At 38.9% G+C, this 24,300-nt stretch overlaps 1 protein-coding gene across 1 annotated transcript; it reads left to right on the top strand.

Moving 5' to 3' along the window:
- Window positions 1-1,537: 1,537 nt before the first annotated feature.
- Window positions 1,538-22,352, top strand: LOC117505470 (L-amino-acid oxidase-like). The gene is made up of 10 exons (XM_034165134.1): window positions 1,538-1,670; window positions 1,996-2,219; window positions 3,834-3,946; window positions 6,477-6,678; window positions 15,665-15,802; window positions 16,923-17,035; window positions 17,144-17,345; window positions 17,466-17,534; window positions 18,299-18,435; window positions 20,838-22,352. Exons 1-10 carry the CDS (start codon window positions 1,625-1,627, stop codon window positions 21,637-21,639), a joined length of 2,046 nt encoding a protein of 681 aa, XP_034021025.1. The 5' UTR covers window positions 1,538-1,624; the 3' UTR covers window positions 21,640-22,352.
- Window positions 22,353-24,300: the final 1,948 nt, after the last annotated feature.

Below are 24,300 nucleotides of genomic sequence, written 5' to 3'. Positions count from 1 at the left end.
ACTGTAGTCATTTTTGCATTTTGTTTCCTGGTGCGTTTGTTTTATTATACCGCCCACTTGTGATCGGTTTCATTATTTCACTTTTCTTTGATAGCTGGTTTGTCCTGTTTTTGATTATTCCAACTGCCACTCATCAGTTTGGTTCAGTAAGTCTCCATTTGTTTTTACTTTGTGGGTCCATTTACTTTGCTGACAAGTCCCATGTCTCATTAATTACTGTTTGTTTTTTTGCTTCATGTGTTTCCTTGACCATGAAGACCTGTGAGTATCCTGGGTTTTTATTATTTCACTCCTTTATTCATCTTCATATTTTTGAGTATATCCTCACAGTCTCACCTCCTTGGATTCCTTCACCTTTTGTCAGGGTTGAACATTTTATTTTGTTGGTTAATTAGCAGCCTCTATTTGTGTAATTTTTACCCGCCTTGTGTGTTAATAAACCTTCTTGGATTTCTGGAAGATCACTTTGTTGTCCTAACTGTCCTGCATCTTGGGGTTCAATTTTATACGTATTATAGCTCTAACTAGATAATAGAATGTATCCGCCACAACACAGGTCTCCAGAATAACTGCTTTCTTAGCTCTCAGGCACTCCCTAGATAGTTTGCACATAGTAATTGCCCTTCTTCCAGACAGACTCACATTCACATGCTCCACCTGTATTCATGCACGCCTGTGCACATCTGCATACTGGACCAAATGGCAGGAAAGTACTCATCACAAGTTCCACTAAAACACATCTGGCACTAAAATATACTTGAATACGTGACTAAACTTGATATGTACAAATGTCAATGTTTTTCACTTTTCATTTATGTTACCGACACTGGATGGTACGGTAAGTAAATGTTCTGATCTGTGGGTCATACCCATTTCAGATCAACACAGTGGCACATATCAAACCCCTGAGGTTGAAAGGAGAAGCTGAAATGGGTCATCTGGATTATAAAATTTTAAATTTGTAGAAAGTATTTCCCAAAATATCCATTCATTACTTGAAACCTTTGGTAGGAACTCCAAAAACCTTTTGTTTGAAATGGTATATTTGGTCTATCCGTCAACACCAAAAAGGTATTCTTACCTTTACTGTTATCTCTTCAAAAGAACTGTAATCTTTTATATCATCATGTCATGTGGTCCTAACTATTTTCTAAGCACACCTAATCAACTCAAAAGAATTACTGTTATTATGAGTCTCCCTCTCGTAACAACACAACTCACTGCTGGAAAAACTAACTGCTGTACTTGTAATTATAGTGTAAGTCATAAAAAAGTGCAAAGAAATAAAACTTTATAGTCAGTAAATGTAATTATTACTAGTGATTGACAAAATTCTGGGAAACCAATCATAAACTGACAGTCAGTATTACCTACAGTAGAAACAGTTTTGGAACTTTACTAAAAGTGCTAATATACTGTAATGTCTGATTCGTAAAACATGTAGCAAACAGATTTTCTATGTAGCCTGGCACTGTAAAAGTCCTTCGTGCCACAAAAAAAATAAATTAAAAAAAAAAAAAAAAAAATGCCACAGGGGAAATCAGCAAGGAACCTGTTGTCACAGTTTTTGTGTGTCTTTGATTCTTTGTTTCCTGTCACACGCTGATGTTGCACGCAGAGAATTATGAGAGGATACAAAATGTTTCTTTTCCTGAGTTGCGTTATTGCAGGTAAGAGGAATCTAGAAAAAAATAACATTTTATTTATTTGAGACTTCATGTCAAAACCTTTTGTCAGGGTTAGACATTGTATTTTTGTTGGTTAATTAGCAGCCTCCATTTGTGTAGTTTTTGCCTGCGTTTTGTGTTAATAAACCTTCTTGGATTTGTCCTAACTGTCCTGCATCTTGGGGTTCAATTTTGTAACTATTATAGCTCTAACTGTAACAGGAAGTGAAGAAAAGATCTTTTTGACTCCAGTAGCTTAGGTGATGCTTTAATAGCAGACATATGCAAAGAAAGTGATGTTGACACTGGGTGTGATGTTGTGTTTCAGTGTGTGTCAGTGCGTTGCTGCCCACCCCGGTTCAAAAACAAGCATTCGAAATTGAAATCAAACAAAATTTGTCTGAGTGTCTGGAGGACAGAGACTATGATCAGCTGCTGGAGACAGTGGAAGAGGGACTTCCTCACAACATCACATCCCATCATGTGGTCATCATCGGGGCGGGCATGGCTGGACTGACAGCCGCCAAACTACTGCATGATGCAGGACACAAGGTACAAAACATCAAGTTTTAACTGCACAAGCCATCATGAGGACATGTGTCTTCAGTAACACTGCTCCGTCATAATTCAAACAAAATTCAAGTCATTTATTTACAGTGAAAAACAAATATATGTGCATAACAATCACTTCAGATTTAAATTTCTTATGTTAAAATTTAATCAGTATTACTTTGGGCATCCTAGTTTCACTCCTACAATTGTAGACTAAGAGGGATCGAGGAGCCATATAAAAAAACATCTGTTAAAATAAATAAAACATAAGGGAGCAGCTTGGATCGAAGGTGTTTTTTGACATGCACAGCAGAGCTGCTAAAGTGTCAAGCAAACACTTTGGATTAATTTGAATGTCCTTACAATGTGTTCTGTGCAAGTTTTGTATATATATTAGGTAAAATAAGTATTTGATACACTGTCTATTTTTTGCGACCGCTTTGGTGATTGCAGCTGAAAACAAAACAGTACACCCATTAGAACTGATACTGTTTGTGGGAAGAGACTAATAGGCAGGTGGGTGCGGGAGTGTCAGTACAAACCATTCGGAGGATGGGAGTTTCAGCGGAAACCATTTTAAACTGTCACGTCTTAAACCAGCAGGTCCGCTAGGTGACAGCGAGTATGCTTTTAAGTTTACCGAGCGGGGCTGAATGGTTTGTGCTGAAACTCCCACACTCCACCCGGGGATTCTCTGCCGCGTTCATGGTGACTGTCCCTTATGTGGTCAAATCCTGCAATATCACGTAGGGGTTCAAACGAGACTGTGCTGCCCTATTGCAAACAAAGGTTTCTGTACCAAATATTAAGTTCTGCTTTTCTATTGTAGCAATTCTTGCAATAAAATGCAAATTGATTAGTGTTTACAAAATACGTAGCTAACATTTTACAATGGCGGTAATAAATTATGCAAAGTTTCTATCATGATTTGGAATGGCGTGTGAGTTCAGAATGTAATTCTCAATGTCCATTGTTCACTGTTGTTATTAAATATTCGTAGTTTCTCCAAAAATATCAGTCCTATCAATGTTCAGTTTTGGTTCAACCTTGACCCAAATTTTTAAGCATACCAAACAGCCAACATTAGTTCTCCCCAGTTTGTCCGTGATCGAAGTTATAAACACTCACGCACATACACAGAGGCCACTTGGCTTTTAATATATAGAGGATTTACTGGCCCCTGCTGGAATGGCGTGTGAGTCCAGCATTTAATTATCAGCATCCACTGTTCACTGTTGTTAGCTATAATCCTTGACCCAAAATATAACATAATATAACAAAACAGCCAATGTCAGCTCTCCCCAGTTTGTCCATGATTGAAGCCGCTTATATATATATATATATATATATATATATATATATATATATATATATATATATATATATATATATATATATATATATATATATATATATATATATATATATATATATTGGTAACAATATAGTTGTTGCAGTAACAGCAGTAGTAGTATCAGAAGTCATAACAACAATAGAAGTAATAGTAAGAGTATTAACGTTAGTAGCACTGAGAGTCATACTAAGGGCAGTAGTAATAGTTTAGTCAGTAATGTTTGGAATATTCCAGTTTAAATATGTGCCTCTTTGAGACAGGTTACCTTACTGGAGGCAAGTGATCATGCCGGGGGCCGGGTGCACACCTACAGGGATAAAGCACAAGGCTGGTATGTTGAACTCGGTGCCATGAGGATCCCAAGTTTCCACCAGTAAGTCTTTGTAAATTTATACTTGTTCTTCTCAATGATTTTACAGCAGAACCACAAAGCATTTCAGTCGTGTAAGAATTCTGAAGGTATTTGTCATTAAAATCAAAACTAAACCCACCATCCCAGTGACCATTTTTTTTCCATTGAACAGAAGTTCAATAGTGAAATTTTTTTTCACAGTCTAAATCTGAACGTTGATTCAACATCTACGAAGTTGAATCAACATTCGGATTTAGACGTTTTTAGCTGGGATTTTGAATAGTGATATTTTTCAACCTGTACAGTGAGTAAATTGTATCAAATCATTATTTTGAAGCTTAGCGAGCAAGGCAGAAATATTTATCATTTAAAAGCTGGTAATGAAAACTCGGTTGAAAACTGGTCTATATGCGAATGTTTATTCATCTATAAATAAACACTGAATAAAAATTCACTTTAAAAACCAGTTTTCAACATATTTTAACAATAACCATTTAAAAAAATGTCTCTTCAATGTTAAAACACTCCATTTCGGAAATCTTAATTCATGACCGTAACTTATTTGTTAAAATTAGCAACACATAAATTTAACTTTGAGATATTATTCTGGTTATTGAGTGACAATTACATCACCATCAAATATGACATACTCATTCATAACAGCTTCTAAAGTATATAAAAAAAAACAGCATAAAGAGGATAAATTTATCTAAGCAACAATTGAAATACAACATGAATAATGTCTTTGAATTGTCCCTTGGGGATAGTTTTCTTGACGATTAAGTCCTTACCTAAAAATACCAAGAAATAATAATGATAATAAAATCACCAACAGTTGCAATATAAAAAAATTAAACCGTGCTACTTGTTTTTGGCCAAGCCACACATCAAATTCTTCAGATAATTAGTTTTCTTCAAAACTTCAAAATAAATGACAAAAATACGACATGTCCACATAGAAAATTATTTGAATTTCACATGTGTATTGATTGTCCAGACTGGTGTGTGAGATTCATTTGTAATGATTTTAGGAAAAATTATACATCCTCTGATAGATGTTTTTTAAATAATATAAAATGTATTTATAGTGCATCTGGAAGGTATTCACAGCGCTTCACTTTTTCCACAGTTTGTAATGTTACAGCCTTAATCCAAAATTAAACAAATTCATTTTTCCCCACTCAAAATTCTTCTCACAACACCCTACAATGACAACATGAAAAAAGTTGTTTTTGTAGCAAATTTATTAAAAATAAAAAAAATTAAGAAATCAGTGCTCATGAACACAGATTCAGACAGATTTGTGAACAATATTGGAGAGAAATAGGTCTTTTGGGTATGTAGAAAATGTTTTAGATCTTTGAGTTCAGCTCATTAAAAATGAGAGCAAAAACAAAAGTGTTGCATTTATAATTTTGTTCAGTGTATGTACATGTGATTTCTTAGGGATTATTTTATTTTTAATAAATTTGTGAAAATCTAAAAATACTTTTTTACATTGTCATTATGGGGTATTGTGTGTAGAATTTTGAGGAAAAAATAGAATTTTATCCATTTTGGAATAAGGCTGTAACATAAAATGTGGAAAAAAATTAAGTGCTGTGAATACTTTCCAGATGCACCGTATATACCAATGGCATCCTTTGGATCACTGCGATAGGCTCCAGTACCTCTTGACCCTGAACTGAAACAAGTGGGTTTGGAAAATGGATGGAAGAACACACTTTGACAAAGGATAACACCAAAAACAAAATTACATTTTCCACTGTTGCTCTCAGTAACAGGAAAATGCCACAACAGACACTTATCTTGTTTTCTGCATTATGACAACGTTAGCACATCACTGTTAGCTTCCTTGCTTCCTGTTCTGCATTTCTGGTCTGTAATGGCCTAAATATGAAATATTACTGGCTGCACAAACAGTCAGTTATGAAGCCAGGTTCACTAACAACTGAACATCACACATAAACATGTGCTGAAAATAGTTTGTGGGCATATTTGATGAATAATTCACACTCAGTCAGCATTAGCATGCTAGCTTTACTTTAGCAGGCCAAGAGCCTCTTTTGCACTGTGAGCGGCGTAAAATAAAAGCAACAGCACTCATTTCTGGTTTCTTTTGTTGAAAGACAGTAGTTAAAGTACTAACTGAGTGTGTCATCATCAAGTCTCACATTTCATCGGCTTGTTCATTCGGAAGCTCTCTGTGTTTAACAATGTTTCTGAGCCACTTAGCACCAAGCAAAACACTAACAGCAGAAAAACACAGACTGTTCACACATGCGTATTATAACAATAAATGTAAATGCTTATTTGATAATAATCCCGAAATCTGTTCACATGTGTTCTGGAGGCTTCTTTTTGACAGCCTGCAGATCTGTATATATGGTGTATTATGTGAAATATTAAATGCGTTGAAAAGACATCTTTGTGTAAGCCACAATTCACTGCCCAGAGAAAAATAAATTTGGAGAAATTTCACGGTTTGATTTGCTATTTCAAGAATGTCTTGTTCAGTGGATTCCTCTACCACACCTTCTTTTCTGAACAGTATCGTCCACTTGTTTGCTAAACAACTCCAAGTCCCTTTGAACAAATTCATCATGGATGATCCCAACACTTATTACCTGGTTAATGGTGTGAAGGCGAGGACGTATGAAGTGACAGCAAAACCCGATATCTTAAAGTACGACCTACCACAAAATGAGCAGAACATGTCAGCTGATCAGCTGCTGCAGAGAGCTTTGCAGAAGGTATGGACTATGTACATTTTAATATGCACTCACTCTGAAACATCATTTTGTATCAAAATAAATAAATTAACAAATAATAATGATAAGGCAAAGATTTCTTTGGTAAATTACAGGTGAAAAAGTACGTGAAGCAGCACGGCTGTGCAGCTTTTGTGGAAAGATTTGACCGTTACACTGTGAAGGTAAAAGTACCCTTAAATTTTCTAAAAAGTGCACATATTGTGAATCGCGTTTGTTCAAGAAGTTTTGTGTTTTTGATTTATGTATTTATTTATTTTTTGGACAATGACATGTCTTGGGTGTGCCATTTCCAAATGAGTTTGGTCTGCTTGAGGGTCCACTCATCCATCTTCTGAAAAGCCTATCCCAAAGGTCACTTGGTGAGAGGCGGGGTACACCCCGGTCAGGCTACCAGTCAGTCACAGGACCGACGCACACAGACAAACAAAGATATCCATATTCACGCTCTTGTTCACACCTACAGTCAATTTCAAGTCACCAATTCACTTAACCTGCACATCTTTGGAACTTGGAGGAAGCTGTAGCACCCTAAGGGGAACCCACTCCAACAACATGCAAACTCCAGATAGACTCATGGGACCTTCTTGCTGTGAGGCAACAGTGCTAACTTCGAAGACATTATTCTGTCACTGCTTGGTGCTTCTTTTTTTTCATTCCACCAATGACAATGAGCTTGCATGAGCAAGAATGGGGTAGGTTGGTCTAGACCTTACTTGAGTATAGTATGCCTTGATTTTGAACACTCTATATTGAGTTTGAGTGTTTTACAAAATGGTGTTTTTTTCTGAGCCACCTCAACTGCAAAATGTGAAGAGCTTTTTTCTCCTATAGGAGTATCTGAAAGAAGAAGGTGGTCTGAGTTCTGAAGCGATAAGGATGATCGGAGACCTGTTAAATGAACAAAGCCTCATGTACATGGCACTGACCGAGATGATCTATGATCAGAGTGATATCAACGACAAAGTAACGTAAGGCTGGATCAGGATGAGTCTTGCTATAGATGCAGAAGGGTATTTTAAGAATTCAACAGCAGTGAAATGTCTCAAGTGTTATCACATAAATATCTCAATTTAAGACCTGACTGACATGTCATACCTTTTTTTAATTTTTGCACAAAACAATGTTCCATAAGCCAGAGTGCAAGTTGCCAAACAAAAGGTTCTTGCAATACTGGCTAGGAACCAAACAGAAAGATCAGATTTTGACAAATTTGTGCTCAAAAAAATGCCTGTTCATGGTGCTTTTGACATTTCAACAACTTCAAAATTGTGAATCTTGCAGCATCTTGCTTATATTAGTCTGGTCACTCCTCGGAGCTCCCTCAAAAGGAGTGCCGGACCCTCAACACGAGACCAAACACAAACCAGGAGATGACAATGTCGAAAACCAAAAACGACTATTTTCTTGTGCATTCTGGTGATATCAAAGAATGCTTTTTAAGAGATGGTGCCTGAGGAACAACCTTAAATATGCTGGACCCGTCTGTGGTATGTTTCATAAGCAACTTGTTGGCACACCTGACAGCCACCATGTTATTCGGTACTTGGTAACCCACCAACAGAAGTGTGCCAAAAGCATATCTATGCTATAGCCCCTTTCACACCGGGCTTGCATACAGTTGCGTTGTGATGCGTATGGAGTACACTGGAAAATTGCACAGCTTTTGGCAAGGTCCCTGTGTAGACTGGTGTGTGATTTCATTCCTGGTCTTGCTTTCAGTTGCCCTTATGTAGCCCTTGCCCTATTTTTCTGTCCACTCCTGCCTACTTTTTTATTTGACAGTGTGGAAATGCACTCCATTCTCAAAACAGTACATGAATGGCACTCACATTGCACGCAGAGAGAGAGAGAGATAGAAAAAAGCCTTGCGCGCAAAGGGGGGAGGTTGGCTCCATTGGAAAAAGTGAGAAGACATTATTTCCATGAGTTAATGGACTTTATTAATGTGCCACAATTGTGAGAGAACTGGAGGAGGTGAAATAAAAGTGGAGCTGCATCTGGCAGTCGCGTGCACAATCCGCCGTGAGAAGTGGATGGTGGACATGTCCTCATGCTGGCGATCTGTCCATGAGCAGGAGTTAATGGACTTCATTAAACATGCTGCAATATTGAGCGTACTGGAGGAGGTGAAAGCAAAGCAGAGCTGCATCTGGCGGTTGCGCGCACGATCCGCCGTGAGAAGTGGACATGGACATGTCCTCTGAACGTGGAAGCTTGGCTCGCCTCTTCTTCTTCTGTGGTTTTTAAGCTTCACTGCAAGCAAAATCCAGCGGGATGAATAAAATCAATCAGTCCAGATTTGTACTGATAAAAGGATTTTTCGCCCCGGCGTGTCGAATTGCGGAGGCTTGGTGTACATTAACGCAGTGTTGCATAGATTTACAAACACATGTGGAGTGTTGTGTAGACTTGCTTAAAAACTGCATACTTTCTGTGTCCACTGCTTGCGTAGCCCTCAGCATACTGCTGCAAGGGGAGCAAAAACTTGGTGTAGAGCTGCTTAAACTCGGCGTAGAGCTGCTTAACTCGGCATAGTCAGTATGCCAGAGTACGCAACTTTATGTTGGCCCTGGTGTGAAAGGGGCTTATGCTTCACTCTAAATGCTCACCAAGTCTATTTTTAAAGGATGCCACGTCTGGGTTTGAGTCCAGTCCTATGGCCCCTATGTAAAGTCTACAATGCTCCTTGAAAGCGAGCCAGTTGCTGTCGACACTCACTGCTGGCTTCCGGTAGTCTGGTGGTGTCAAAACCATCATTTATCATGTCAGCCTTCAAAATTTGCTTAACTTCTCACTAGGTTCTGTTCTCATTTTGTTATGTTACAGCTTTATTCCAGTATGGATGAAATTCATTTTTTCCTCAAAATTCTACACACAATACCTGACAATGTGAAAAAGTTTTGTTTTTTGTTTTTGTTTTTTCTTTTAGATTTTTGCAAATTTATTAAAATAAAAGAAACAAAGAAATCACATGTACATAAGTATTTACAGCCTTTTCCATGAAGCTCAAAATTGATGTCAGGAATTACAAAACTAATTCAGAGCTCTTCAAAGGGGTCCTTGAAACCTGTATCTGTGTAAGTCCTGTCAATGTGAATTTTTAGGGCAAAAATCCATTCAAAGGTCTATTCCAGAGTACTGGAGAGGAGAATTCGACCGATGGTCGAACCTCGGATTCATGAGGAGCAGTGTGGTTTTCGTCCTGGTCGCAGCACACTGGACCAGCTCTACACGCTCCATCGGGTGCTCGAGGGTTCATGGGAGTTCGCCCAACCAGTCCACATGTGTTTTGTGGATCTGGAGAAGGCGTTCGACCGTGTCCCTCAGTCTCCCTGTGGGGAGTGCTCCGGGAGTACGGGGTCCGGGGTCCTTTGCCAAGGGCTATCCGGTCCCTGTACAACCGCAGCAGGAGCTTGGTTCGCATTGCCGGTAGTAAGTCAAACCTGTTTCCAGTGCACATTGGACTCCGTCAGGGCTGCCCTTTGTCACCGGTTCTGTTCATTATTTTTATGGACAGAATTTCTAGGTGTAGCCAGGGTGTAGAGGGGGTCTGGTTTGGGAACCACAGAATCTCGTCTCTGCTGTTTGCGGACGATGTGGTTCTGTTGGCTTCGTCAAATCAGGACCTTCAGTGTGCACTGGGGCGGTTTGCAGCCGAGTGTAAGGCGTCCGGGATGAAAATCAGCACCTCCAAATCCGAGGCCATGGTTCTCGACCGGAAAAAGGTGTTTTGCCCTCTTCAGGTCGGTGGAGTGTCCTTGCCTCAAGTGGAGGAGTTTAAGTATCTCGGGGTCTTGTTCACGAGTGAGGGACGGATGGAGCGTGAGATCGATAGACGGATTGGTGCAGCGTCTGCAGTGATGCGGTCGCTGTATCGTACCGTCGTGGTGAAGAGAGAGCTGAGTAGGGGGCAAAGCTCTCGATTTACGTTCCGATCCTCACCTATGGTCATGAGATTTGGCTCATGACCGAAAGAACGAGATCGTGGGTACAAGCGGCCGAGATGAGTTTCCTCTGCAGGGTGGCTGGGTGCTCCCTTAGAGATAGGGTGAGGAGCTCGGTCACTCGGGAGGAGCTCGGAGTCGAGCCGCTGCTCCTCCACGTCGAAAGGAGTCAGTTGAGGTGGCTCGGGCATCTTTTCCGGATGCACGTCCCATTGGGAGGAGGCCCTGGGGAAGACCCAGGACACACTGGAAGGATTACATCTCTTGGCTGGCTTGGGAACGCCTTGGGGTTCCCCCGGAGGAGCTGGGGGAGGTGTGTGTGGATTGGGAGGTCTGGGCGGCTTTGCTTGAGCTGCTGCCCCCGCGACCCGACTCTGGATAAAGCGGAAGAAAATGGATGGATGGATGGATGGAAATCCATTCACTCCATTTTGGAATAAGACTGTAACATAAAATATAGAAAAAGAGGGAAACGCTTTCCAGATGCACTGTAGTTGATAAATCCAATCTTGTCATCTTCTAACACCTCCTGTTGTGGTTCTGTCAGTGTTGGGGTTTTAGTCTCTTGTCTCCTCTGTCTCTTTTTCTCACATCTGTCCCCAGCTCCTATCTACTGTTATTTCTGCACTCATCTCATGTCCTCACAGTTGATCCCAAAGTATCTACTCATATCTTCTTTCAGCTCTTGTCTCCTTGTTAGGTCATCACATCTTGTCTTTTCACCTTTATCTTGTCAAGTAGTAGTCTCTGCCTTTGTCTATTTCCTTCAGTTTCTAGCAATGTCTGGCTATCTGCTGCCATCTAGTGTCATCTGGTGTTCTCAAATTCTTTACACGTCAGTCTCTAATTAAGTGCACCTGCTTGAGTGTCCACCTGCAACAATTAAGGCTGGCTATATATATTGTGACTCCTGTTTGGCCTTGGCTGTGTGTCTATTGCATGTATGCATTTTTGAATGTTGCTGGTGTTGCTGCTGGGTCACTGGAATCCATTTCCTCTTGTGAGTACTCTGCTTCACCCTGCATTTTTGGAAGTCCTGCTTTGGACTGCTATTTCCCAGCCTCCTTGCTATTTTTATATTTTGCATTTATCTTTTACATAAGTAGGAAGTTGATGTTGATTTTGGACACTGTGTAGTATGTTAAGTTTCCTTTTTTTGATTGTGGACTTATATGCTCTCCTTTTCTGAAGATATTCCTCAGAACTGTCACTGTTGATGAAGCTTACTCTTGTGTTGAACTCACCTTGCACCAAAAGACTATTCTTCTGTGAATTAATAAACTGCTGTTCTTGATCATCTGTCTTCTTGTTTGGCTGACCTGCGTATTGGGGTTCAATTTAGGCTGTCCCTACGCCCAACTGTAACACCTCCTCTGTCATCTTACACACATTTAACTAATAATATTGAAACCTAGTGGTCAAAAATAAAACATCATAATAAGAACAGTCCTCTTTCTTTGAAATTAATTTTACCACAAAAAACCCAGATGGTTTCCAATGAAAATGCAACTGTTTTTGAAAGACTGATATATTTTCATTCCACATCTACTGAAGAGTTCATGAACACTTAAGGACACTGGGCAGTGGCAAGATGTTGATCCCCCTGGATGTGTAACGGCAAACTTACTTGTCCATATACTGCTGTCTTTAAGGTACAATGAAGTCACCGGTGGGATGGACCATCTTACTAAAGCGTTTCTTGGTGCCCTTGATGTTGCCATCCTTTTCAACTCCAAGGTCAAACACATCAAACAGTCAGATGAAGGTGTGATCGTTTCCTATCACCAAAAGGATGCGCCTTCTTTGAAAGAGCTTCATGCCGATGTCGTTCTGGTAACAACCACAGCCAAAGCAGCCCTCTACATGGAGTTTGAGCCACCACTGTCCTCCAGTAAGATGGAGGCCTTGAGGGGCGTCCACTACGACAGCTCCACCAAAATTATCCTCACCTTCAGTGAGAGGTTTTGGGAGAAAGATGGTATCTTTGGAGGGAAAAGCATCACCGACCATCCCACTCGTTTCATCTACTATTCCAACCACAGTTTTCCAAAGAATGAGAAGATGGGTGTACTCTTGGCTTCGTACACCTGGTCTGATGACTCACTCCTCTTCCTGGGTATGACGGATGAAGATTTGAAAGAGCTGGCTTTGAGGGATTTGGCTCGGATCCATGGTCAAGACATCAAGCAATTGTGCACAGGAGTCGTGGTGAAAAAGTGGAGCCAAGATCCTTACAGTCATGGCGCCTTTGCCGACTTCACACCTTACCAACACTTGGAATATGCCAAGTCTCTCTTCGAACCAGAGGGCAGGGTGCATTTCGCTGGTGAACACACAGCGTTCCCTCATGCTTGGATCGAGACCGCCATGAAATCTGCTATCAGGGCTGCAATTAGCATTAACAAGTTAGCACACAGTGAGCTAACTACGCCTCCAGACCAAGAGAAGCTCTAGATTAAACCAATCAGAGCAGATACCTCCATGGGGGTAGTGACCAAGATCTGAAATCTGACAGGTCCAAAGATATTTCTTTTAAACAGGTGTGGAATTGATTTGGTTTTCTATTTTGTCTGGTATTGTGGGTAACGATCATAATCTTGAAAAACACAATGAAGCAGGAGAGCACCAGAGAAAAGGTGGTTCAACTCAGAACTGACGGAAGCGGGTCTAAGTCTTTGATTAGCAGGTGAAGGTGATTAGGGAACAAACTAATAAAGGTGACTTAATTATTCTGATTTCAAGATTGTATGTATGATTTGTTTTCATTGTTGTGATTTATTTTGTCTCTGTTTCAAATATAAAACACTTGTACTGTGGGAATAAATTTTTCCATTCAATCTGATAGTATTTCAGTATCTACACGTGAGTTAATGATTCTGATTTTGTGCTTGCTCATAAACCTGATTTATTTTTTTTAATTGTGAATTGGATTCTGAAATCGGAATCCAGTAATGACTGTCCTGCTTAAACGTATGTGTCACTTATGATTTAATAAAACATTTTTGATTACTCTATACCATGTGGCTTTGATTTTCCTTCTTCGTCAAATACCTCACATAGTAATCTAAAGATAATAACTGACCCAAAAAGACACCAGTATTATAGCTGGACTGAAGAGAAGAAGGATCCAGAAGAGATAAGGATCTTAGGAACTACACTGTTAGGTCCGGTCATCACAGTTTCATCCTATTATCAAGAACATGCTAATTTAGGGTTGTCACCTTTCTGGGCCCCTGACCAAGGCAGCATCTCTACATCTGCCCACTGCTCCTAGTGGTTGAATTGTGTTTAACTGTAATTAGAATGGGTTCAGTGCAGAGGACACATTGCCAAACACAGGTCAAGTTTAAAACAACAACAGGGTGTCATCAGCATACAACTCATCAGAAATTGGCAGAACATTCAGAGAACCCAGGTGCAGACTCAAATGATGGCAGGTTCAAGGTCAGACTCTTTGTTTTCTGGAGGGTTAGACTACCTGGGGGGTTTTCTTGGGGGTTAGACTACAAAACATGCAGAAAGAGCACAAAATAATGGATAGGACACCAGTCTTTTTCAAGTTACTTCCCCGGCCAAGGCTGGTACCCGTTTACAGCTGGGTGGACTGTGACAATGCAGATGAAGTGTCTTGTTAGGAGGGCACAGACAGCATGACGGGAATCGAACCCCAGTGTTTAGGTTAGTGGGCCAACTCTTAATTCCAGAAAGAAATCTGTTAGTGGTTCATCTGATCCCCAGATGACACTTGATTCGTTGTAATACTGTGTAGAATACACATTTGAAACAGGTTTAAGTCATGTGAAGTAGGTGAGTAGAAGTGTAAACCGGTGCAGAGCCAGTTTAAATTAAATAAAAGAGGAAAAATATCTTTTTTTTCAGAAGGTGGAACAGATGAATATTGCAATTACACTTTTTAAAGCAATTATGGGAAATGCTGAAGTTGATTATTTGTCAACTAACTACTTCATGTAAGCTAAACCACAGTTTCACTTACTTTGATAGATAGAGGAAATTCAACACCATTTACACAAAATCTGAAACTAAAAGTGTTTCCTGTAGTTCCTGAAAAGTCTGAAGTGTCCCTTTTCACAGTCACACTTCATAAATGTGACTGAATGTGGTCCAGTAAATAGCAATGTTAAGCACTTCCTTTGGGGGTTTTTTTTTCCCCATTGCCACTTTCAAAAGACCAAACATGGATCTCTAGATGATGTCGAAACTGTCTTCCAGATCATGAGACCTGAAGTCACGCTCTTTGGTGTCCTGGTAAACCAAAATTCCAACACTAAGGAAAGTATAAAAGAAGACACCGTGATTCCGCTTTCATATGATTTCACCTCAGTTTTCATCTTAAAGCACCTGAAAGGGTAAGAAACCCCTATTTCATCCAAACAATAATCTGCAGTAAATGTCATTAGAATTATTTTTTTGGAGAAAATTTATCAAGGATGAGCTCATGTTAAAATAATCAACAGAAAATAAACTTACAGAATTACAGCACAAACTCTTTTTCTTTCAGGACTTAATGATATAAAACATTTTTTCTCTAAATAATTGTTCCTCTTTGTGCCACCACAGACATAAAGAAGGCACATTTTCGGCCAGAAATGGGCCCTTTGCATGTGAGGAAACATAAATTATGTGAGTATTTTATTTCTCAGTATTATTAAATAAAGTCTGTGACAACAGTGATGATTTGTTCAAAAAATGAGCCAGTTTGTAAATTATTTATCAAATAGTGGATGTATTTCTTCTAGTCTCCGTTCAGCTGACAATGGTGTACCACAAGGTTTAGCATTAGGACTTCTGTTATTTTGCTTTTCAAGTAATGTTCTTTATAAGAAAATACCACGTGAATGTATATTTTGACAATTTTTGTTATTATACCATAAATGCTATATATAATATTCAGGCTTCTCTTTTTGTGTCATTGTGTTTCAGTTTGTGTGTTGCTGTTTGTGGTATATCACAGCCACACTGCTGCCATCAGTATAAAGGAACATCTAGCTAATTGTCTGGAGGACAAAGACTATGATCATCTGCTGCACACTGTGCAAACCGGACTTCCTCACATCAACACATCTCATCACGTGGCCATTGTTGGTGCAGGCATGGCTGGATTGACCGCCGCCAAGTTACTGCGAGATGCCGGACACCAGGTACTTTAATACTCACATGTGTAATCATTTACATTTAAAATTCCCCATGTTTTACACCCATGCAGCAATAAATAAATAAATAAATAAATATATTAAAAAAAGTTTTGTGTTGACACTGACAAAAGATAATTTCTCAACCAGCTTTAAAAATGCTTTAATTGGTAATGCTTAAATGCATTGAACTTAATATTATATTAAATGATTTAATTGATTTAGAGATTTATTTTGTTGTAATGTCATCAATGCAAGCAATTTCTTTAAATTGTCTTTTTTCAGGCTGCCTTAAAAATTTAAGTTGGCTGAAGTTGAGAAGACAAGTTGGTGTAATTTATAATAATTCACTTAACTGTTTTCTCAGATTCACGTAGCTTCAAAATTTAAGGCATTAAAATTTCATTAAAATGGACTATTTATTTCATATCTTTGGATATTGATGTGATTGATTTGTCAAACCATAAACTCATGCATCACAATGCGTAACTAAAGTACTGGTACACTAGAATGGACAACAAAGAAGATACCTGCACACCAAATTGGTTGGACTAAAAAAAAAAAAAAAAAACATACAAAAAGACCAATATTACAATTAGTCTTCAATTCAAACATAAGAGTATAAACAAAAAAATGCAAGCAGTGGAATAAAGGAGAAATATGGGAGACTGATGTCTTGCAGTCATTATTTGTTTGTAAATTAATTCAAAAACCTATTTTTGACAGACTACAATAGGCTAACTACTCAAAGTAGTAAGAGTGGCAAGGCTAGCTAGCAAGCTTATTCACTACCCAATATATAATTCATCACTTTAAGTAAATATATTGCTATCCAGTCTTTTCATTTACCAAAAATTTATGTTTGATTATGGGACAGGTTATACTTTAATATAGCAGAGTTTTATAAAAGTGTGTGATGCAACAAAGTAAGCTAACATGATAGCTGCCTTCACATTTCGATACTAGCTGTCAAAGTGAATTAAACTTCACATTGAAATTTTGTGGCCAAAATATAGGTTTGAGCATGACTGTTATCAACATTTTGCAACACTATTTGAGATCATTTTTTTGTGACACCAATTTAAAAATCATTGAGATCTAATCACTGGCTTGTGTCTCACTGGTCAAGGTAACAATAATAGAGTCTAGCGGTCGTGTTGGAGGACGGGTGCACACCTACAGAAATGAGGAAGAGGGTTGGTACGCTGAACTAGGAGCCATGAGGATCCCAAGCTTCCACCAGTGTGTAAAAATCTGTATTTACAACTTTTATACATCAAAATGTCAGGCATTCTACAAACACCGGCGGTTCATGGTCGACTGAGTATATCAAATTCCTTGTATCAACAGCATTGTACACTGGTTTGTTAAAAAGCTCGGGGTGAAGCTGAATGAGTTCATCATGGATGACATGAACACCTTCTACTTGGTTCACGGCCTGCGGAAGAAGACATATGCAGTGAACACAAACCCAGACATCCTGAAATACAAGCTACCAAAGCGTGAGCGCAGAGTGTCGGCCTACGAACTCCTGCAACGTGCTTTGCAGAAGGTACCAAAGTTAAATAAAAAGAGAGAAAGTATACAATGTTTCACTCCTTTCATGAATAATATTTATGAATATGCACTAGTGCTTTAGTACAAGTCACAGGTCCATGTATATTTTCTGCAGGTGAAAGATGAAGTGGAAGCAAACGGGTGCGAAGCAATGCTGAAGAAATATGACCATTATTCTGTGAAGGTAATTTATTTTAATTTAATTTATTTATATAGTTTATATAGCGCCAAATCACAACAAAGGTGCCTCAAGGCGATTCACACAAGTAAGGTCTAACCTTACCAACCCTTAGAGCAAGCACACAGGCGGCAGCGGTAAGAAAAAATTCCCTCTGATGAAATTGAGGAAGAAACCTCAAGCAAACCAGACTCAAAAGGGTGACCCATTGTTTAGGTCATTCTACCAAAAAGGTTTACAATACAGAACACAACACAAGAATTGATGAGAGTCCATGTAGGCGTCTAGTCCACCTTCGGGGTGGGGGGGTCAGCGAGTCACATGTTAGTGATCTCCAGCCACTAGCCCTAAGCTTCACTAACAGACCCAGACTTTCGATAAAGTTGAGGCAGAGACCCGCTCTGTTTACTAATACAATTAATTTAAAGAGTATTGAGCATAGTAAATTTGTTAAGTAGTCATTGAAAATTTTATTGAAACTAGATGGTAAAAACAGTTGGGCTACCACAATATAGACCTGAGTTTGACTCCTGGTCACACTATCTGTCTCTGTCCTTGGCCTACCCATCTTAACTGGACTCTGGGCTTGGATAGGTAAGTATACGTCAGACTGGCATCCCATCCAGGGGGAGTCACAGACCCTCAACCGATTCATGCTACAGAATCCATAGATATGCACCGGCTTCAACGGACATCAGGGTATATATAGGACTTCCTTCCTCTTTCTTCTACATGGTAAATGTAAATGTTTGGGTTGACTTTTTTCACAGGAGTATCTGAAACAAGAAGGCGGTGTGAGTGATGAGGCTATCAGGATGATTGGAGACCTGTTGAATGAACAGAGCTTCATGTACACGGCGCTGACCGAAATGCTCTATGAACAGGCTGATATCAACGACCACACCAAGTACGGCTAAACACTGACTGCACCTCAAAACAAGAGTCGCAGTTTATTTGTGAAATGGCAGATTCTGAGCATTCCGCAAGGAAAATTACCTTGAAATTTGATGTTAGCTGAAATTTTCCTTAGTTTGATGATTGAGATCGTCCGCATTTTAAGTGATGTTGGCGACAAAACCTATACATTAGATTAGATTAAACAGAACTTTATTGATCCCTTGGGAAGACTCCCTCAGAGTATCAAAAGTGAAAGTAAAAAAGAAAAACAGTTTGTAATATAAATACACAATAAAAATACCTGACATACTGATCAATACTGGTTTACTGGCCACTACTGCTCCTCTCATTCCTGACCTCTGTCTTCCTGTTACTCCTCCTTCCTGTATTGCATCGTGCTACATCAGTTACAATTGGCAGCTTAAAATATTCTGTCTGACATCTTTAAATCAAATCAAATCAATTTTATTTATATAGCGCCAAATCACAACAAACAGTTGCCCCAAGGTGCTTTATATTGTAAGGCAAAAGCCATACAATAATTACAGAAAAACCCCAATGGTCAAAACGACCCCCTGTGAGCAAGCACTTGGCGACAGTGGGAAGGAAAAAACTCCCTTTTAACAGGAAGAAACCTCCAGCAGAACCAGGCTCAGGGAGGGGCAGTCTTCTGCTGGGACTGGTTGGGGCTGAGGGAGAGAACCAGGAAAAAGACATGCTGTGGAAGACAGCAGAGATCAATCAGTAATGATTAAATGCAGAGTGGTGCATAAAGAGCAAAAAGAGAAACAAACACTCAGTGCATCATGGGAACCCCCCAGCAATCTAAGTCTATAGCAGCATAACTAAGGGATGGTTCAGGGTAACCTGATCCAGCCCTAACTATAGGCTTTAGCAAAAAGGAAAGTTTTAAGCCTAATCTTAAAAGTAGAGAGGGTGTCTGTCTCCCTAATCCGAATTGGGAGCTGGTTCCACAGGAGAGGAGCCTGAAAGCTGAAGGATCTGCCTCCCATTCTACTCTTAAAAACCCTAGGAACTACAAGTAAGCCTGCAGTCTGAAAGCGAAGCGCTCTATTGGGGTGATATGGTACTATGAGGTCCCTAAGATAAGATGGGACCTGATTATTCAAAACCTTATAAGTAAGAAGAAGAATTTTAAATTCTATTCTAGAATTAACAGGAAGCCAATGAAGAGAGGCCAATATGGGTGAGATATGCTCTCTCCTTCTAGTCCCCGTCAGTACTCTAGCTGCAGCATTTTGAATTAACTGAAGGCTTTTCAGGGAACTTTTAGGACAACCTGATAATAATGAATTACAATAGTCCAGCCTAGAGGAAATAAATGCATGAATTAGTTTTTCAGCATTACTCTGAGACAAGACCTGTCTAATTTTAGAGATATTGCGCAAATGCAAAAAAGCAGTCCTACATATTTGCTTAATATGCGCATTGAATGACATATCCTGATCAAAAATGACTCCAAGATTTCTCACAGTACTACTAGAGGTCAGGGTAATGCCATCCAGAGTAAGGATCTGGTTAGACACCATGTTTCTAAGATTTGTGGGGCCAAGTACAATAACTTCAGTTTTATCTGAATTTAAAAGCAGGAAATTAGAGGTCATCCATGTCTTTATGTCTGTAAGACAATCCTGCAGTTTAACTAATTGGTATGTGTCCTCTGGCTTCATGGATAGATAAAGCTGGGTATCATCTGCGTAACAATGAAAATTTAAGCAATGCTTTCTAATAATACTGCCTAAGGGAAGCATGTATAAAGTGAATAAAATTGGTCCTAGCACAGAACCTTGTGGAACTCCATAATTAACCTTAGTCTGTGAAGAAGACTCCCCATTTACATGAACAAATTGTAATCTATTAGATAAATGTGATTCAAACCACCGCAGCGCAGTGCCTTTAATACCTATGGCATGCTCTAATCTCTGTAATAAAATTTTATGGTCAACAGTATCAAAAGCAGCACTGAGGTCTAACAGAACAAGCACAGAGATGAGTCCACTGTCCGAGGCCATAAGAAGATCATTTGTAACCTTCACTAATGCTGTTTCTGTACTATGATGAATTCTAAAACCTGACTGAAACTCTTCAAATAGACCATTCCTCTGCAGATGATCAGTTAGCTGTTTTACAACTACCCTTTCAAGAATTTTTGAGAGAAAAGGAAGGTTGGAGATTGGCCTATAATTAGCTAAGATAGCTGGGTCAAGTGATGGCTTTTTAAGTAATGGTTTAATTACTGCCACCTTAAAAGCCTGTGGTACATAGCCAACTAATAAAGATAGACTGATCATATTTACTTTATAGATTTTTGCCTTAATGCTCTTGAATGCGTTTTGTAAGAAAAGAGTCATACTGACAGAAAGAATATGAGTATCTGTTTTTGTTTTGAAGGTATGATGAAGTTACTGGTGGAACCGATCTTCTTGCCAAAGCTTTTCTTCCCGTTCTCGATGTCCCCATTCTACTCAACTCAAAGGTCAGCTGTATCAAGCAGTCAGATGAGGGTGTAATCGTTTCCTATCAGCAAGAACATGAGCCTTCTTTGAAACACCTTCATGCTGATGTTGTCTTGGTAACAACCACAGCAAAGGCAGCCCTCTACATAGAGTTTGAGCCGCCACTGTCCACCAGAAAGATGGAGGCCTTGAGGGCCGTCCATTACGACAGCTCCACCAAAATCATCCTCACCTTCAGTGAGACCTTTTGGGAAAAAGACGGCATCCATGGAGGGAAGAGCATCACTGATCAACCCTCTCGTTACATCTATTATCCCAGCCACAGTTTTCCCAAAAACAAGTCCATTGGCGTTCTTCTGGCTTCATACACCTGGTCTGATGATTCACTTATGTTGCTTGGAGCAAGTGATGAAGAACTGAAAGAGTTGGTTTTGAGGGATTTGGTACAGATCCATGGCGAATACATCAGGCCTTTGTGCACAGGAGTTGTGGTGAAAAGGTGGAGTCAGGATCCTCACAGTCTTGGTGCGTTTGCGCTCTTCACACCTTACCAACACTTAGAGTATGCCAAGAAGCTCTTCCAAAGGGAAGGCAAAGTGCATTTCGCTGGTGAACACACAGCTTTCCCTCACGCTTGGATTGAGACCGCCATGAAATCCGCCATCAGGGCCGCAGTTAACATAAACCACTTGGCACATGCAGAGTTATCAAGAATCCAACACCAACATGAACTCTAGATTCTTAAATCTTCAGTCTGGCTTTTTTTTTTTTTAGGATTATTAGATGCATGAAATGGCAAATATGTCATTCAGACTGAGAGGTGGAAAATGTTTGCAAATTCTCAAATAAAAAACTGAGGTTATCATTCTTGTGTTGGTGTATCGGGGGCAAAAATAGCTTGATGCTAAAAATCTCATGCTATAAATTTAGCATAATATGTGTTAACTCCATGCACAGGAAAACATACTTATTCCAAACTCCCAACTTTTATGCCTTCAGTTGGTCTTTTTATTATGAAATTACACATTTTTTGATCAGTTAAGTATTCAGTTATTCTTACGATATGATATCACTTTGCTCAACATCACAATATGCTACACTATGCTATGCTATGCTACGCTACATTATGGTAGACTGTACTATGCTTGGCTGTGCTACACTATACAATATTATAGCATACTACACCTCAGTACAGCACATTATGCACTGCGGTGCTACACTGTTATACTACGCTATGCTATGCTATACTATACCACAGTACACAACACTATACTATGCATGAATTGAATTATTTCAGCCCATAGAATGCAAAGAATGTAGTGCAGTGAACATGCACAGACTCTTCACCGCGCCAAACCACAGGAAGATTTAGGAACCAAGACATTTTATTTTTGGGTTGAGTGAATGTGAATATTAAAAGACAGGCAATAACAGCGAACAGACACGGCGGGTAAATACAGAGAATGAGCAGTCAACAGTGTAATAAAGTAATCAAGATTTTTAAAACACATCCATTCATTGGTGAGAAAAAAAAAATGCATTATTGTTCACCACATGGTGTAAAGAAGAAAAATGTTCCATTATAAAGGATTTTTTTTCCCCTAATGGTCTATTTTGAGAAGTACATTCAGTAATATATGGAAATCATCTTTGACGACCACCTGACCGAATACATGTTCTTTTGTAAGATTTTTTCATCAAGTTCCCTAAAATGTGTGTGTTAAAACTAAAAGTTTCATGTTTTAAATGATCTAAATGATTTCAAATAAAGGCAATTCCATTCCTACACTGAAAAAATAGAACAGTTGAACCAACTTAAAAAAAACATTACAGTTGGTGCAACCTGAGTTTTAATACAAAATTCAGGTTTTACCAACTGTAATGCTTTTTTAAGTTGGTTCTTTTTTCAGTGTACATTAAAAATAACATTCATATGCGATCACATTAATGCTGAAACATTCCATGTATGACAACTGCTAGGATTCTCTTGTAGCAGTAAAGATCACCCAAAAAACTTTTGAATTTTCTATTAAAATTTTTGTTGACATTTTCCAAGGTAGCTGCAAGTGTAAATTTGAAAAAACACCATGTAATGCTACAAATAAAGTACAGTTTTCTTTTTTATCTATGACTTTTTATTTGAAGATAACTTCAGCTTGTTGATAGCTGTTATGCTATCGTTAGCATTACAGTAGAAACCATCTACTTTGTTAGCTCATTGCTAACATCATCTTTCCACAACAGATTATGTTGACATTTCAAAATAAAAACATCCAGGACAGTCGCAGCTCATGGTTTATAATGTTGGTACTTCAATATTATTTAAGTTTTTTTTTTTTTAAGTGCTGTATTCACAGCCACAAGGTCAGTATATTGAGTAAACGTTAGCATGTGGGAACAAGTTATCATCTCTGCACGCACAAAACAAAAAGAGTTATATTAAGATAAAACATGAGTTGAAATGTACAAAAATGAAGTGTAATGGGCACTTAAGAATTTCAATGCACATGGTGGAAAACAATCAACCGTTCAGAGAGAAACTGTTAAATGGCCAAATGCAAAAAATGTGGCAAATAAATTAAATAAATAAATACAGACAAAAATACATAAATATAAATTAGACACTTTCCTAATAATAGAATTATGAACACAGAATGTGTTTGTTGCTGTTATTTTTTCTTTTTCTTTTTGTATTGCTGCAACAATAAAGACTGACAGAGAGCAATGGAAATCACCCTTATGGTGGCCGATAGAGGCGACAACACTTCCAAATAAAGACAACTCTAGCAAATAAAGAAAATGCTTACAGATCCAAAACAAACAAATAAACAAACACCTGCATCAAGTGTACAATAAGTAGTTGCATCAACACAAACTACTAATAACACAAAAAGAGGTTTCCGCCTAAAGGACACTGTTCAATACAGTCAATAAATGACAACTAACTTCAGATTAAAATCACTAATACGAAGGCTGTCAATAAAGTATAGGTCCTTTTTATTTTTTTCAAAAACTATATGGATTTCATTCATATGTTTTTACGTCAGACATGCTTGAACCCTCGTACCCATGCGTGAGTTTTTCCACGCCTGTCGGTGACGTCATTCGCCTGTGAACACTCCTTGTGGGAGGAGTCGTCCAGCCCCTCGTCGGAATTCCTTTGTCTGAGAAGTTGCTGAGAGACTGGCGCTTTGTTTGATCAAAATTTTTTCTAAACCTGTGAGGCACATCAAAGTGGACACGGTTCGAAAAATTAAGCTGGTTTTAGGTGAAAATTTTAATGGCTGATGAGAGATTTTGAGGTGATACTGTCGCTTTAAGGACTTCCCACGGAATTTCTCATATACTCACTCCCACTGAAAGCCATCAAAAGCCGCCTGGATTTTACAAATGGTTAT

Source organism: Thalassophryne amazonica, chromosome 23, assembly GCF_902500255.1.
Source record: "Thalassophryne amazonica chromosome 23, fThaAma1.1, whole genome shotgun sequence".
In the NCBI taxonomy this organism is placed as follows: Eukaryota; Metazoa; Chordata; class Actinopteri; order Batrachoidiformes; family Batrachoididae; genus Thalassophryne; species Thalassophryne amazonica.
Note: the sequence above shows the minus strand (reverse complement) of the source record. Positions and strands in the feature narration are given on the sequence as shown.

Bases quoted from the DNA above. Each gene is read 5' to 3' on its own strand.
- LOC117505470 (XM_034165134.1), top strand. From the start codon at position 1,625: ATGAGAGGATACAAAATGTTTCTTTTCCTGAGTTGCGTTATTGCAG. The intron at 3,947-6,476 runs GTAAGTCTTTGT...TTTTCTGAACAG, and splicing joins AGGATCCCAAGTTTCCACCA to TATCGTCCACTTGTTTGCTA. The intron at 17,535-18,298 runs GTAATTTATTTT...CTTTTTTCACAG, and splicing joins ATGACCATTATTCTGTGAAG to GAGTATCTGAAACAAGAAGG.